Consider the following 17,238-nt stretch of genomic DNA (forward strand, 5'->3'; position numbering starts at 1 on the left):
TACCGACAGTGATGTATTGTTTCACCTTCTTTGGGCAAATGTACTTTTGTAAGTGGCTTTGGATAAAAGTAAAATGCCCTTAATGTAAATGTAAATGTAAATTGAATTTCTGGCTATGTGAGTATAAGAGAGCGGGTATGAAGTGATGAAAGGACATATTTTTGGTAGTGTATGGGGGAGAAAGATACCAAAAGAGAAATGTTGCTGTTCTAAGTCATAATGTTGAGTGTTGGCAATGGCCAAATTTGGTCAACAAAGCCATTGTGACTTTTTTTTAAGGATATTATTCACATTGGCATTTCAGATAGCCCACATTCTTCACTCCAGAGGCTTGACAAAGACTTCATCAGGCCCTGGAGACACAAAAATATGTTGTCAACGTCTACAGGAAGGGAATTATATTGTGTTTGAACGTTCGCATATTCCCTTTGGCCATGGTTACACATTTATTTGGGTAAGCACTCCCTGCATGCGGTCGTTTGCCAGAACTCTTTAAGAAATGTATCGAGCTCAGTTCTCTGCCTTTGGCTTAGGCTGCAGCTCCCTGGACTGTTGCATTGTCTAATTCATACACAAACACACACATCCACATTCAAGCACATACACCATGCATGCAAACACACACACACACACGCACATACACACACACACACACACACACACACACACACACACACACACAAGGCTTATCTCCACCATCGGCTGTGAAATGCTGTATGAGCGAGTCAGAGTGCCTTTGTGGTATCAGATGCTGAGACGGGGAAAGCTGTCGAGAGCTCGCCAGGATTAATGGACATTAGCACATGAACTCATGAAAAAAAAGAAAAAGCAGGAAACACCACAGGAAATGCCTAAGAGGATGTGTAATGCCATCTCTGATGATTGCCCATATAGTGCCCTCATGATGCATGCTAATGTGGTGGGAAAATACTCAGTGCTTTTGTAAGTTTAGCATGAGACTAGAATACTAATGGCCACTGTGCAGCTGTGAACACGTTTTATGAATGTACGTGTCCAGTTGCATTGGGTAAGGAGGCCGGCGGTTTTTATATCTGACAAACGTTTAAGAAATCCCCACAGGATGAGGATATTGCAACCTTTTTATTAGATTTTATTCATTAATATTTGCTCAATTACAATTCAAGACCAAATCTTTGTCCTTGACCCATACAGTATAAGGCCTAAGTAATTATAATGTATATAATGTATAATATATAATGTATATATGTATATAGTTGAATCTTATACGTCATGCAGTGTTTGTCCACAACCAAGCCATGGATATGGTTAAGAGATCAATTATACAAACAGGAACATCCACAAACCGGAAAAAATGTCACATTTTAAGACATCATGTGGCAGGTGTGTGTGTGGGTGTGTGAGCCCAGTGCTAAATAGTTTGTGTTTATCCGTCACTTGCTGAGACAGAGACAGAATTCTGCGATTACGTAAGTGAAATAATCTGCCCCAGTGAACAAAAAATTAACGAACCTCTCTCCCTATTTGTGTGCGTGTGTGTTTGATTTGTGTGTGTGTATCTGTGTGTGTGTGTGTGTGTGTGTATGTGTATGTGGGTGCGTGTGTGTGTGTGTGTGTGCATACTCTTGTCTTTGTGTTTGTGTGTGTGTGTGTTTGTGTTTGAGTCTATGCGTAAGTTTGTGTGTGTGTGTGTGTGTGTGTCTATGTGTGTATGTGAGGGTGTGCGTACTCTAGTGTGTGTCTGTGTTTGATCGTCTGTCCCTTCAAACAAGAGACCTCTGGCTCGAAAAGATGTGTCCTCTCCACAGATCAGTGTCTTATCGCATTATAAACACACTCCCTTTACTCTCTATGTCTATATATAGTATCGTGACATCATCAGCACACGCCCGGACCTGTCAGTAAATGATGATATTGTCAGAGTACGAGGAACCAGTGAGCGCTTCCATCCCAAAAAGGTTTCCCACCCTTTAGAGACCAGTTTACATAGTTTTAACTTAAATTGCATAGGATTCAAATAATAAGATGACGAGATGAGAAGATGGGATTCATGATTACATACAGTTTATGAAAGAACATTGATTAAAGCATAGATGTTCAAAATTTCCTCACTTGTTGTAAGCTGCTGTACACTCGTGTATAGCTTTTTCAATGCACCTTGGCTGAGCACTCCGAACTTGGTACACCGCTCCCTTTACACTGTGATAACCTTCTTATATCACAGGTTACACAGCACCTGATATACATCTACCTCATTAAAGAATGTTTCCATAGAAGAAGCTTTTCTGACATTCATTTGATTCAATGAGTAATGGTAGGGCTTAATTTCCACGGTTACCAGCAGTTCCTTCAGACTTTGTCATGCAGCCAATCCCGTGATCAACTTGCCCTCGGCTCCGCTACGCACCCAGATAAGACGATCCACCGCCACTGAACCTTGACCTCTGGTGTAGTACTTCTCTCAAACTTCTCCTATCCTGTTCTCTCTCTCTCGCTCTCTCTCTCTCTCTCTCTCTCTCTCCCTCTCTCTCTCTCTCTCTCTCAGCTTTATGTCCACACCCCCCCCCCCCCGTCATCTGTCTAGTCTGCCTTCCACTGCTTTCATTCCTCCATTACCACTCATATCATGTTCAGAGAGGGCATCACTCCCACCCTGGACCCCCACAGCATGGAGGGAGGAGGAAGAGGAAGGTGTGTGTTCACATCAGCCGTGGCAAAGGGAGATTGATGGAGGGAAAGGTCAAAGCAAGAGGAGGGTGGCTTCCGGCTCTGATGAACCTCCATCTTGCGAACGGAACCCATGTTCCAACGCTCTTGTAAGATGAGATGGTGAGAACTCTCAGAGTGGGATTCCCGTGGAATTTGTCATCCTGCTATGTTTCTGGAGAGAGGCAAGGGCTGTAAGACAACACTTTAGCCAAACAGAGAGTGTGCGGTATTAGGAGCAAAGCAGCTTTGACTAAGGAAGGCTGGAAAAGAGCAGAGATATGAGACATCACAAAGTGTGCATGGATCCCATATCATGCTTTTTTAGGGTTAGAAATTGCATTTGGGGGTACTACTAGAATAGGGTTATTTGCCTGTATGTTAGTAATACCACTTATTATTCTCACACTGTTTATTTCTGCAAAACTAATTTCAGCACCTTTCAAAAACGGTCTGATTTGTATCATGTCACATTAAGGCCCGCCTCCCGAGTAGCCCAGTCTGCTGTGATTGCTCAGCACGCCCACTCTGTTGCGATTGGTCGAACGCTTTGCGTGTGTTGACAAATTCACACCCCTGAGAAGTTGTTAACATTGCGGGTAGCCGGGAGGCGGGACTTCTGCACTTTTGCACTGCCCCACAGTCTGACGTCACACTGTTACGGAAGTAAAAGTTTGAGCGCAAACAAGAGCTGTGTTCGAAATCGTTCCCAATCACGGATATAGTGCAATATATAGGGTGCTCCCCATTTTGTAGTGGTGTTCGACTTCTCAGTGGTTAATTTCATGCACTATGTAGTGGACTTAAAATACCCAAAATTTGAGCGTACATACGACGTTCCCTACATTACTCCCGTATACCAACAATGCAATGCGGTCGTATTTTTCCAGAGGAGAAGAAAAAGCTGAATAACCGCGAAAAAGAATACATTTAATGATGGAGTCTCCGGCTTTCGTTTAGAAATTTCAACAATTTATTTGGGATTTAACATATTAAATGTAACATTCAAAATTAATTAAAAAAAACCTTGATCAAGGAAATGTAACATTCAACATCAATACAACCATCTGGTTTGCTTACATGATGTGGGCGCATCTGGCTGCGTCACACAAATACCCGGCGCATTTACTGACGCAAATGACGTTTAGAAATGTTCAGCGTAGTGTCCCGAGTTCTCGTTTGTTCGTTCCCTATATAGTGCACTATGTCATGAACACTGTATAGGGAATAGTGAGTGAGTGAATGGGAAACGATTTCGAACACAGCTAAGCTGTTTCACGCACTTATTGAGGGGCGTTCTTGGTGGGCGCGAATACTCCCCCTGCTGTTCTAAGCTAGACAATTATGAGTCATATTTTTCTAGCTTAGCACATCAGGCGTAAAACATGTATAAATACGTCCTATAATAGTCTAAAGCAAAGGGAAAGTCGAAAAAGCATGATATCACCCCTTTAAGAAAGTATACGGACATTTACGACCTTATGTTCATGCATTCAAAGTCTCTGACTCTCCTCTCAAAGCCAGTCCTGCTCACCAGCTATGAGGGCTTAGAGCTTAGCTCTAAAACACAGCTCTGGTAGGCTAGGTCTTGCTCCCTGAATATACTTTATAGAGCAGCACTGTGAAACTAGGCTGCCGTTTGGCTAAAGTTAGCCATTCAATTAGTTCACATGCTAATTAGCAGAGGGACAGGAAAAGGCGCAGCAGATTTCCCCCGTGGCAGGAACCTGTTTCCCTTCAGCCAGAATGAGGAGATCAAATCAGGGCCTAGCAGAAGAAGAAACTGTCCCTAAAAGTAAAGAAGGAATAGCGGGGCAGCACACACACACACACACACACACACACACACACACACACACACACACACACATTCTGCTATAGTGTCATCTTAAAGCTTTAGCTGTATGATTCTTGTGAGTCAAGATTTGGAAGGGTTGTAGAGATGTTAACTTTTGACTCGTTTGGACAAATCCCAGCTTGGATTCAATGTGGTTTTACTTTGGGGACCACTAGTTGTTAAACAGACCACGTGTGTGTGTGTGTGTGTGTGTGTGTGTGTGTGTGTGTGTGTGTGTGTGTGTGTGTGTGTTGGGGGGCGGGGGGGCGTGGCTGTGTGTATGTTATTTTTGTGCAAACAAAAGCGCAAGAGTGTCACAGGATATAAAACAATCACAGGTGCAACATAGGGAGTGCACCGTGCTGGAGAGCACATCCGTCTACCTTTCATCGAGACAAAAGGGCTTCCATGTTTCACTGCGCCCTGCAGAACGCCCATCAGGTGTTGGTCTGTGGAGAGGTTGTCTTTTTCAGGTCAGTCCTGCCTAGCAGATGAATAACCATTGTAGTTGCAGGGTTATTTCGCGTCTATTGAATTTCTGCCAATAGAAACTTGAGCAACAGATTTCCTGAATTCTGTGGCCTTTGTCCAAGAAGAATCCTATTCTCAGAATGTTGTTTCTGAAGAAACAAAATTATTCTTGACAGTATCTAATAGACACAGATGAGATATGTTCCTTTCAGATGGCGGTTATAGTGTCATAGTGTTATAGTATAGTGTAATACTGGGAAGGGGGCGGTTGAACAATTCACAGCCCGTGGCGACGGCCTCACATTGTTGCTTTTCTGAAACTGAGGAAGAAAGTCTGCCGTCAAATGAAAGCATGCAAGCTCGCCTTGGAACATTAGCTATTCATGCACTTGTACTCCCCTACGGGGGCGGGAGCAGGAATCCCAGCCGTTTACCAGAAAAATGAAGCTATCGGGAACACAGATTCAGACTTCCGGATCTGTCCCATAGTGCACAGTGTTGTATTTTTGGTTTTGTTTTGGGTTCGTTTTTTTCAAAGAGGATTTCCATCAGGAGGACATTACTTTTCTTTTCAGTTTTGCTCAGTAGTTATTCTTCAATTTCTCATCCTTTCTCATCCATTTCTCATCCTCATTCAGGAGACAGAGGGACAGAGGGATTCCCCTTACACTGCAGCACTGTTCAGGCCCTTCATATGATTCACAGTTGGATAGGTCAATGACCTTTATAAAGACATATGTATATCATATGTCAGGCTAGGAGCTTTTCTTCCCTGTGTGTTAACCTAATCTAAGATGTAGGATCCTCTAATACAACCCTGTGATCCTTAACTGGGAGACCGAATGTGCACAACAACATAGCACAAAGCACCAGATGGACACCTCATAAATTAAAGGGGGCCATCTTTAGGGGGGAGAGCGTTTGGGCAGTACGTGGTTCTTCTTGACCCAGAGGGCCTCTGTGTTCTGGATGCCCATAACCCTCCAATACCCTTCTATCGACAGGCAGCTGGGCAGAGGGGGATCTCTGGGATTGACATATCTTTGGGAGCTAATGTGTGTGTGTGTGTGTGTGTGTGTGTGTGTGTGTCCGTGCATGTGCGTGTGTGTATTTTTAGTTAGTTTATTGTGTGTGTGTGTGTGTGTGTGTGTGTGTGTGTGTGTGTGTGTGTGTGTGTGTGTGTGTATACAGTGTGTGTACGTATATGGAAAGGGAGATGCAGATAAGACAATTAAAATGTCTAATTACCCACATTCCCTACAATTACACAAAGTAAGAGAAAGCTCCAGCCCAACTGCTGTAGGCGATGGGTTGTACACAGGGGGATCAGCGGGGTGATGGCCGGCGTGCTCCAGTGAACCCCCTCTGGAGTGAATCTATCTTCCGAGGCATCTCTGACACTCATCTGTACCACAACAATGATCCCTTTTTCCTCCGCCCATCATGCTTGGCTGGGTGCTCTGAATACGACTCATGGCAAAATAATCTATATGCCTGATCCCCCACATGGCACACACACACACACACACACACACACACACACACACATACAATCACTTGCACATGCAAACACGTACGCATAAGCATGCGTGAGCACACATGCAACCACACGCACACACACACACACACACACACACACACACACACACACACACACACACATACACACAGTCACACATGCACACGCATACATGCATACACACACACACTCACACACATGTTAGCATGTTGAAGTTGAGTTGAGTCAAGTCAATAACTTCCTGCAACAACATGACACACACCGAATGAAACACTTGTGAGTTGGACACGCATGTTCTCTGTGCAAACACAAACGGGGATTTGCAGAAAACCGAACTCAAGAATCAGTTGCTGATGGACGAAGCACACAAGGAATGCCAAGAAACCATCATCAGAATGAGGAGTACAACACTGTCCCCTGGTGAGCAGAGGTAGAAACGTCCCCAGATGCACAGTGCGGCTACAGAAAAGCTTTTCAAAAAACATCTGCTGCATGTGTTTCGCTGTGTGTATTGATAGATGGAAAGAAAAGAAGCACAAAACACGGTCGTTTTCCACCGTACGACTGACATAGCGACAACAACGAATGGAAGAAAGTGAAGACTGTGTTTGATTAAGCAAGCATATATATATATATATATATATATATATATATATATATATATATATATATATATATATATATATATATATACATTTTAGCATTGAATTCCATAGAATCCAAAAATCGATTACATTCTATATTACAGTATTGACGAAGTATGCGTCCAACAGGTTACTAGTTTGGTGTGTCTGTCTGAGCTGGGGTATGTGTCCGTTGTCTCTACATTAGGAAGTTAAACCCCCTAGTAATGTGGTATGGTGCTGCCATCTTCTGTGGTGGCCAATGCTGCGCGGTCACATCGGTGTGACCTAAGACCAGCTTCGGGCAGACAATAGTTAATCAAGGGTTAGTAAGTTACTTATTTGGGTTAATATAGTAAGTAGTATCTTTCTATATAATAAAGAAAAGTCAAACGATGAGATCCTGAAGTTTAACTGACCCTTTACCCTTTCAACAATCTAAGAGATACGATTTTTTTTTTTAACATTTATCTCAAATGGTTCTCAGAAAGGATTCTTTAGTTTTTTATTATTGCAACATTTTATTTGAGCGTTGATTTGAGATCCTATGAACTGGCTTTAGGTGGCGCTACTGCCTCATTGCAAGACAAAATATCTCCAAGCCTTCGTATGAACCTTGGCCAGCGCACACCTTAACATTCAATAAAGAAATTAATTGAATTGTCCTCTTTTGACATTCATCATGAATTACTAAAAGACATTCACAATTAAAACAAACACTGCTGATCCAAGATGAATTAAATTTACAGATGTAAATTTCTAATATATATGGAACAAAGTCCTGTAGAGCCCTCAGACCAACGCACTGCTCCCCCCACACCATGCCCTCCACCCCCAGCACCCTACACCACGCCCTCCACCCCCAGCACCCTACACCACGCCCTCCACCCCCAGCACCCTACACCACGCCCTCCACCCCCAGCACCCTACACCACGCCCTCCACCCCCAGCACCCTACACCACGCCCTCCACCCCCAGCACCCTACACCATGCCCTCCACCCCCAGCACCCTACACCACGCCCTCCACCCCCAGCACCCTACACCACGCCCTCCACCCCCAGCACCCTACACCACGCCCTCCACCCCCAGCACCCTACACCATGCCCTCCACCCCCAGCACCCTACACCACGCCCTCCACCCCCAGCACCCTACACCACGCCCTCCAACCCCAGCACCCTACACCACGCCCTCCACCCCCAGCACCCTACACCATGCCCTCCACCCCCCCCCCCCCCCCCCACACACACACACACACACACACACACATGGCCCCACAGATCCTCACAAAGGCCATGATGACAGAGATGTCTCCTCAAGCTGATGGCAAGAGGCGAGCCCGCTCAGATTTACCCTCAAAACCGAAACAAACACAAACACCTGGGTCAGACGTTCCTGCCCTAAAGGGTGCCCCCCGTGATCCGAGACCCCCAAGACCACTCTCATCCACTTGGGGCGGGGGGGGCTTAAGTGGCCCTCTGTCTCAGCCACTGAGCCACATGAATAGGAGTCAGCCGGCAAAGGTTTCTGAAATACGATCTGTGATGTCACCAACAGCTGGCTCGTCGTAAGACCTTTATGAAGGGAGAGAGAGCTAGAGAGAGAGAGAGAGAGAGAGAGAGAGAGAGAGAGAGAGAGAGAGAGAGAGAGAGAGAGATGGGGTGCATTATTTCGAACCGACCTCAACCCTAGGTGTTTTTTTTAATAAGAGCTGTTGAGATTATGAACTGAATGACTGCCATTAGAGAGTGATTCTGTAATCTACTTTAAGGCCGTAATCCAGGGATTACCAGACTTTGACCCCCACATGCAGGTGTTTAACAGCCTTGTTTACCCGCCCAGTACATATGCTCCCGGGCTGAATTTGCATGTGTTTGTGTTTGCGTGTGTGCACATATTAAGTGTATGTGTGTTTATGTGTATGTGTGTTTGTGTGTGTGTGTGTGTGTGTGTGTGTGTGTGTGTGTGTGTGTGTGTGTGTGTGTGTGTGTGTGTGTGTGTGTGTGGGTGAGTTTGTCTGTGTGTGTGCACGCACGCACGTCTTGTGTATTTTAGCCCATAGGGGCATATGTTTATTACCACTTGTTCAACAAGAGGCATATTCATTGTTCAGGAGTGGAGAGGTTTAGATTGAGACTGCCCCTTATCCTGTGCACCAACTGACCGTGTGTGTGTGAGTTGCAAAACCATTCAAAGGAACGTTTCCCTCTTGGCTATATAAGAGAGTGTTCATATGAAAATGTTTGTACCAGTTGAATGATTAAAAGCATATAGCAGCACTCTATGGAGGCATTCAGGTGAGGTACTGTGACCTCCAACATTTCATCTCCTAACCCTGTTATTAGTTGAGGTGGATCTGACCAGCAATAGCTGAACATTCATATGCCTGAGCCTCCACCGGTGGCCTGAGCTTTCTATGGCTTTAGTCGTAGTTTAGGTGCTTATCAAGCCGCCTAGGTCAACCAAAACAGACCAACAGATAGATCTATGAGAAAATTTAAAAAAGAAAATACATTAATGAATGTGGTGCATGAGTTGTGGTCATTGTGTGATAATAACAAACCATTTGAATTTAACCTGGACCCTGCACCTGGTAGGGGCTTAGATAGGGGTGTGGGGCACGGGGTTGGAGTAGGCCTACATTTTAGTGATCGATAGAGGATTCAGAAGCATTAGCCTTTAGCGGCCTTTGACCCCCTGATAGAGACTTCAGGTTAACTGAGTTTAATTTATTAAGTGCAAATGGGAAGTACAACATTCTTCCACTCACATTGAAATGTAAAATGCACCTCTCATGTTTCAAGACCATTGTACACAGTCAAGGGTGTATTTGTTGTGGCCTATCTTTTGACAAGGCCCTGCTTGGCTAGATAAATACATCAACTTTAGACCAAAACCAAGGTTTTGCCCAAATATTAAGAAAAGAGATCCAGAGCCATCCAGATCTACAACTGTATCAGATACATTGAACTAAGGAATTAGATAATTCAATTTGCAGCTTTCCATAAGCATCAGTTACCCAGTTTGACGTCCATAATCCCATCCTCAACACCCTGACGACCAGGCATTCCTCTGGTGTTACTTCCTTGGGCTTTAAGGTTCCAAGAGGTCACCTAACAACTTGGCGCATTACGAAAGTTGAAATCTGGAAAGAAGGGACTGCATTGTTGGGGCACGGGGACTGAGGGAACACCTTTTCTAAGGTGTTGATTTCATAAGAAAGTCATTGTTGTTGTTGTTTATATATACACGCATACTATTATGTAAATAATTGTCCACCATACTGCGTAAGCTATACACACACAAACACACACACACACACACACACACACACACACACATACACATTCAAACACTGATACACAAACACTTTTTTTTTATAGTCAAAAGATTATTTGAAAAAAGGCTTTAAAGAATAGGAGGTACATTCATTAATAAATGTCCTTCTGTGGAAAGCAGGTTGAAAATAGAATAAGGCACAATCCTAAACACAGTGAAAAAATGAAATGACAACTGTCCGATAAGTCTGTTAGACTGTGGTCTATATTCAAATAAAAGAAAACCCTTGCAGAAAGCAGGGTATTAGTTCAATCAGGCTTGAAAGCTTGCCTTCATTAACATATTTGAACTATAAGCCTTTTATGATATAACGTTATATAATTCCAATGTATTTCAATTGAGTAATTATGGAATAGGGGACAGGATAGTTACATTTTCTTCATTCCTTTCCATTACATTCTATTTATCATACACCTAATATTTATCCAGCTGCAGCTCCACCTCTAGGTCCAGCTCCACCTCTAGGTCCAGCTCCACATCTAGGTCCAGCTCCACCTCTAGGTCCAGCTCCACCTCTAGGTCCATCTCTAGGTCCAGCTCCACCTCTAGGTCCAGCTCCACCTCTAGGTCCAGCTCTACCTCTAGGTCCACCTCTAGGTCCAGCTCCACCTCTAGGTCCAGCTCCACCTCTAGGTCCACCTCTAGCTGTGGCCCTGGAGAAGCCCCAGCATTACCCCCAAACCTGACCATAACCCAACAATATCCCCAACATTAACCCCTAAACCTGACCATAACCCAACAATATCTCTAACATTAACCCCTAAACCTGACCATAACCCAACAATATCGCTAACATTAACCCCTAACCCTAAACCAACAATATCCCCTACATTAACCCCAAACCTGACCATTACCAACAATATCCCCAACATTAACCCCTAAACCTGACCATAACCCAACAATATCTCTAACATTAACCCCTAACCCTAAACCAACAATATCCCCAACATTAACCCCAAACCTGACCATAACCCAACAATATCCCTAACATTAACCCAACAATATCCCCAACATTAACCCCAAACCTACCAACCCTAAACGGGTTGTTTGTCCAGCATTAAACCTAATCAGCTACAGGTTCAGAGAGGTGGAGCTGGACTAGGTTTGCTCCACCCATCTGGCTCCGCAGTGAACCGCACTTACATTTTGAGCGGTCTCAAGAGAGTAATAGTAATGACAATTCCTGTAACAACATAAATACACTGTAACCTAATGAAAACCGTTCGGAGAAACTGTTTTGTCATGTCTTGCAAGATAAACGCTGTGGCAGAATCATACATAACACGTATCTAATGAGAAATATTTGCATATATCTCTCATATTTCGCTCTTGTTAACAGCTGTTTAAGTTGTGTGACTTTTAGCCTCAGGACCCGGTTCTTCCCAGAAAAGCCGCGTGGCTTAAGACCAAATCAAAGCTGTCATTCTTCGGGCCGGCCCGCACATGAGCTGCTCTAACACCCTCCGCTCCCCTCCAGAAAGCAGCCCCCTCCTCCTGCTGGCCGCAGTAGGATCATATGATTGGGCATATTAGGAACGAGGGATAATGCTCTTAGGCCCTCCGATGACCAGCAATGGCCGGTCTCCATAAAACCAATAAGCCAACGCAGTTTAACGGATGTGTTTCCGCGATTATTCGGTCAACTATCTTTATCCCACATTTAGATTAGCTAATGACGGGGGCCCTCGTTGCAAAAACAGGGGCCACGTAACCTGAACACAAGGACTCGTTTGTGGAGAGAAATAGATTTTGATTCTGAGCACACAGTTCGAATCATTTGATATTTACAAACACAAAAAACTATTACAAACAGGGTAGTGTTGCGATTAAATATCGTTGTATGCAAACACTTTACATTTTGTAACCTATAGGCCTACTGGTGGACTTAAACAGGCCTAGGACTTTTTGCGATGCTTTAAATGCAGTTATTATAAATAAATTGTAACATGTAATAGGCCTACATGGGGTCACTACCGATGTAATCATAGAGTAAAGAACCTTTTTTAGCATTACAGTCAAGTTAATATAATTAAATTTGTGTTTACCAGAGTGACTCCTAAAATGCATTACTTATAATTGTGCAATTTAGCAAGACAGTCTGCCTGCTCTCTGAGTGAAACCTGACTATAACGAGCTGTTTGCAACCTCTAACAAATTAAGTTAAACAGCGGAAAGCAGAACAAAACATGTTAAAAGCATCACACACACACACACACACACACACACACACACACACACACACACACACACACACACACACACACACACACACACACACACACACACACACAGGTAACATCACAGTGTCATACTTTTGAGTGCCTTTCACATTATATGCCATTTTTTTATTTATTTACTTTTCTTCTCGTTGCTGCCCTCCTCATCTCTTCTTACAGCAGATACATGTCACCAGTAATGGACATCAAGTGCTTTCTGCTAAGCCCTTTCTGCTGGACTTACATTAGACATAAAACCCATCTCACAACCAAAGAGAAATGCTGTATGCACACAATGCCACTTACATGGCCCCACTACACATCAAAAACCAAAGAACTCAACACAAAAAAAGAGCAAGCTTTTCCGAGTTGGGCTTAGGTCTGCCTCAAGAAACTGAAAAATACATGTTGAAATGTTAAAATTATTAACATTTACTTTTAAAAAAATTGGTGAGCCAAAACAATGTAGAACTTAACTTGACTTAAATATAACTGCAGTTTAGCACAGGACTTCATGTTAGTAAGCCTCAAAGAAATACAAATAAAACAGTGTGCATGAAACGTGCTTAATGTATTAATGTAATTATTATTCCTATTAATTATCTTCATAGTTATGAACATTTCAGCCTCTACAGCCACAAGACCCTCACAATCGTCCTGGTACGGCTGAGAGGTCATCTTCATATCATTTGGAGTCAAAAGTCTGCCCTGTAAGCGATAAGCCAGGAATACTTTAGTGGAGCCCTCATCAGCAGCAGTGCACATGGAGGAGCGGTCGGCCATTGGCAGAGGACAAAGGAAGGCCCGGGGGTAGGTGAGGACGCTGGAAACAAGCGGCCATAATGTTGACCTTCTCCCACAGCATCAGCTGAACTTATCCTGGATGTTCATGAGGCTGTTATTCGACTTGGCTCTCTTGGCTGTTGAGAACAAATAAATAAATGGGGAGTTAATTTTTCATTATTCAATAAACCAGGCGAATCCGCCAAAAACGGCTCATGAAAATCAGCTGAAAAATCAAAAAAAAAAAAATCAAATACATCTGATTGATTTAATTTGTCAAAACTGAGAATTCGATTTTCTTTTAGTACAGCAAAAATGTAGCCACTCTTTAAAGAATAATAATTTACCCAAATAACACAGGGAACTAAGGCACCAAAGGTAAGCTCCCATTTGCCGACGTGATCCTTTATGCCCAAAATCACCCACACAGCCATAACTTCCCTTGAAGCTCCGTGTCCTCCTCTGCAAGGTTGTAAAGAGTGCCCATGACCTCCGACCTCTCTGGCCACCCCCTTCATCTACTTCTGCCATTGAACAACCCCTCCCTCCCCACCCACTGCCGCTCTGATCAAAACCCGCTCAGCTTTTTGAACAACTCCAGGACAGCCTATACACAGTACATCACAGCGCCACACCGCAGTCTGAAATACCCCCCTGCCACAACCCCAACTTCGGTTCCACCAGTCATCCGACAACACCGACAACCCTCCAAAGAAAAAAACATGTCCGAAAAATCTTTCTGCCACAACAATGGCCGAATTAAGCCGGTTACTCACGGTGTATGAGCTTGAGTTTCTTTTGTTCCGAGTGAAGGTAGCTGCTCAAGTAGAAGATGATGGGCAGAAAGAGCATGAAGCAAGAGACGGCGATGACTGGAATCATCCCTTCTCGGGGGGCGATGCAGTGGTAGTTCTTACTCCAAAGCCTGCGGGTCACGTTCATCTGAAACTCGGCCACAAGACTTTACATTTACTATTTTGTGTAAAATATATATACATTTACATATAGGGCATTTAGCAGACGCTTTTATCCAAAGCGACTTACATTAAGTACATTTGTCAGAAGAAAAAGGAACAAGAATATATCGCTGTTGGTACAATGAGGATGTTCGTAGAACCAAGTGCCCAGCACTACGATCACTAGGATAACCCATTCCCCGTATACAATACGGGATATACATATTTCTGTAAGCTTCAACCTTAAATTTTAATGTTAGAGAAAAAACGGTTGGATAACAACTTGTAGAGTTAGATGGAGTCGAGTTGTTTCCATGACATGTCAGTTGCACAATTTGGTTCCGTCTTAAATGGAAATGAAGAGCAGAGAAAGGGAGCCGTTTGGTAATTATACGGCGGGAGAGATACGTACCGCATCCTCAATGTCGATACAGAGAGAGCTGTTCTTCTCCATGCGGCCGTAGAGCACATTCAGGCTTTCATACTTGCTCTTACATTTCACGCACAGGTCTGAGTGGTTTCCCTGTTTTTAACGACAAAGTAACAAAAACACAACAACCTGTAAACAACCATAGAAAAGGGACATTTCTCCCGGATTCTAAACCTTATTAAACCTGGTTTAAACGCCTCATCTTTTTGCCAGCTGTGCTGAAATTATTAACCTTTGACTTCAGTCATTGGTATCCAAAAAAAGTGCAGGATATCATTTTCTGTAATGGAATTTTATAGTCATAGTTTTCAGTCATAGTCAAATCCAGAGGAGACTATATGTGAGATCAAATGGAGCATTGGATCGATTGAACAAAATGTATTACTGTTCCAACATTCCTCCATCCAAAAAATTGAAATAAGATCAAATGGTGACATTTTCCTTTTTAATTATACAGATTTCTATAACCAGCCTCACCCAATAAGAGTATACTGAAGAACTAAGGCTTTAACTTCAACCAATCAGGCCTAGCTTCACAACCAACCTGTTTATACTGGTCAAAGCAGGAGATGGATTGGTTGCGCTCATTCATGAAGTAAAGAGTGGCATTCTTCACGGTCTGATGTTCTGTGTTGACACACTCTACAACCAGGGGAAACAATTCAAATAAAAGAGTAGGAACATATTAATTTTATTATAAGTTTGCTGGTTAAAGGTTCAGGGCAGCTTAGATACAGTATAAAGATATAAAACTGTACATATAAAGGGACGATTCAGATTGGATGTGAATAGATCACATCCAAATGAGGACCCACCAATTAGAATCTCATTGACAATCACCATTACATTATATCCAACAGTTACAGTAGCAAAACTATATACAACAGAACATAAAATATCAACAACTAACCACTAAACATTTGGCATTTTAAAAAGGATGTCTTCATTTATAGTTACATGTTAAAAACACTTCCCTATATGAGCAGCTCACATCCCTCTGAGAGTGAGGAAACATGTCTGCCCCAAGCGCCCTTTGGCAAGACACTGAACAAATCTATTACATTCTAGGCATGGGCAGCCCAAATGGGAATCAAACCTCTCACCCTGGCAGTGTTAATATCATACCGGTTGACTGTTATACTGTATAGTTCTAGCAGGAGAAGGACCGCATGGTTATGTCCTGCTGATGGTCTAGGTGATGATTGAGAGAAGGCCACAGGACTTACGATCGCAGGCTGAGTTCCTCCAGATATTTTGCAGATTGCCGTACAGCAGATAAATCAGCATGAGCCGATCACTCCTGAGAAGACTGTCTCTGCAGTTACCAGGACCAACCTGAACACAGTGAGAATAGTTAACTCCTTTAAAAACCCTTTGTTTTCAATTATCTTTGAATTCTAGTTAGTCTTAAATTTTTGTGTTTAGCCAAATTCTAATGATGCAATGTTTTAGAGGTTGTACTTCTAAGGTTATTGTTTTTCCTTGTGAAAAACGTTGTAAATCACATAATCAAGCCGTATATGTTGCAGATAGTATAAATTGTTTGCTCCATAATCTCTTCCTGATGTTTACTCTAAACAGACTCACGGGACATGTGCCTGTGACGCATCAAGGGACAGGATGCAAACCCAATCCACTCACGAAAAGACGCATTGCAGTCAGTAATCGGATAAATTAAATAGACACATAAACAAAAATGGCATTTACCTGGTCGTTTGAAATGTTTGCATATATTTCTGACAGGAGAGCATAACCTTCAAAACAGTTGAGACACACTTCGACAGGACGGGCAGACTTCACCAGACAATCTGCGTATGCGATGTATCGATCATGGAATATAGTGGCCAGGTTGCGACAGGTTTCGTTGATCTCTAGATCTTGGGCCACAGCAGCTGACAGAGTGTGTGATGACAGAGAGTCCACGGCGGGCAGGAGGACGGGGCTCAGCCCGGGGAGGTACCTCGATGCGTCCTCTTCATCTAAAACATTGAAAATGTCGCTGTCAACGGTCGTAGAAAGACAAAGAGTAACTACCGTCAATAGCGAAAACGCACTTGTTTTACATAATTGCATGATGAAGGCAATAATCCCACTGCTCTACTCGTTGAAAATACCGAACCAGTACTTCCGGTTTTTTTCTGAATGGGTCATATGACTAGGAAGAGACGAGATCTCGCGAGAACTATAGTGGACTTCTCCATTTCTCCAAGGTTTGTGCGCGGATGGGTATGGTAACAGTAAACCAATTGGATAGGATAGATTGCATATCTACAGCGGTGCGTGCGTGCGAGTTTGTGCGTGCGTGTGCGCATGTGCGTGTGCGCATGTGCGTGTGTGTATGCGTGTGTGTGTGTGTGTGTGTGTGTGTATGTGTGAATAG

General features: G+C 43.3%; 1 protein-coding gene across 1 annotated transcript; it reads right to left on the reverse strand.

Moving 5' to 3' along the window:
• Window positions 1-12,238: 12,238 nt before the first annotated feature.
• Window positions 12,239-16,982, reverse strand: ostm1 (osteoclastogenesis associated transmembrane protein 1). The gene is made up of 6 exons (XM_079753284.1): window positions 16,566-16,982; window positions 16,085-16,193; window positions 15,403-15,500; window positions 14,841-14,951; window positions 14,249-14,414; window positions 12,239-13,609 (listed from the first exon to the last, which is right to left on the reverse strand). The coding sequence occupies exons 1-6, from the start codon at window positions 16,929-16,931 to the stop codon at window positions 13,554-13,556; spliced, it is 906 nt and encodes a 301-aa protein (XP_079609410.1). The 5' UTR covers window positions 16,932-16,982; the 3' UTR covers window positions 12,239-13,553.
• Window positions 16,983-17,238: the final 256 nt, after the last annotated feature.

Source organism: Pollachius pollachius (genome assembly GCF_949987615.1).
Source record: "Pollachius pollachius genome assembly, chromosome: 16".
In the NCBI taxonomy this organism is placed as follows: Eukaryota; Metazoa; Chordata; class Actinopteri; order Gadiformes; family Gadidae; genus Pollachius; species Pollachius pollachius.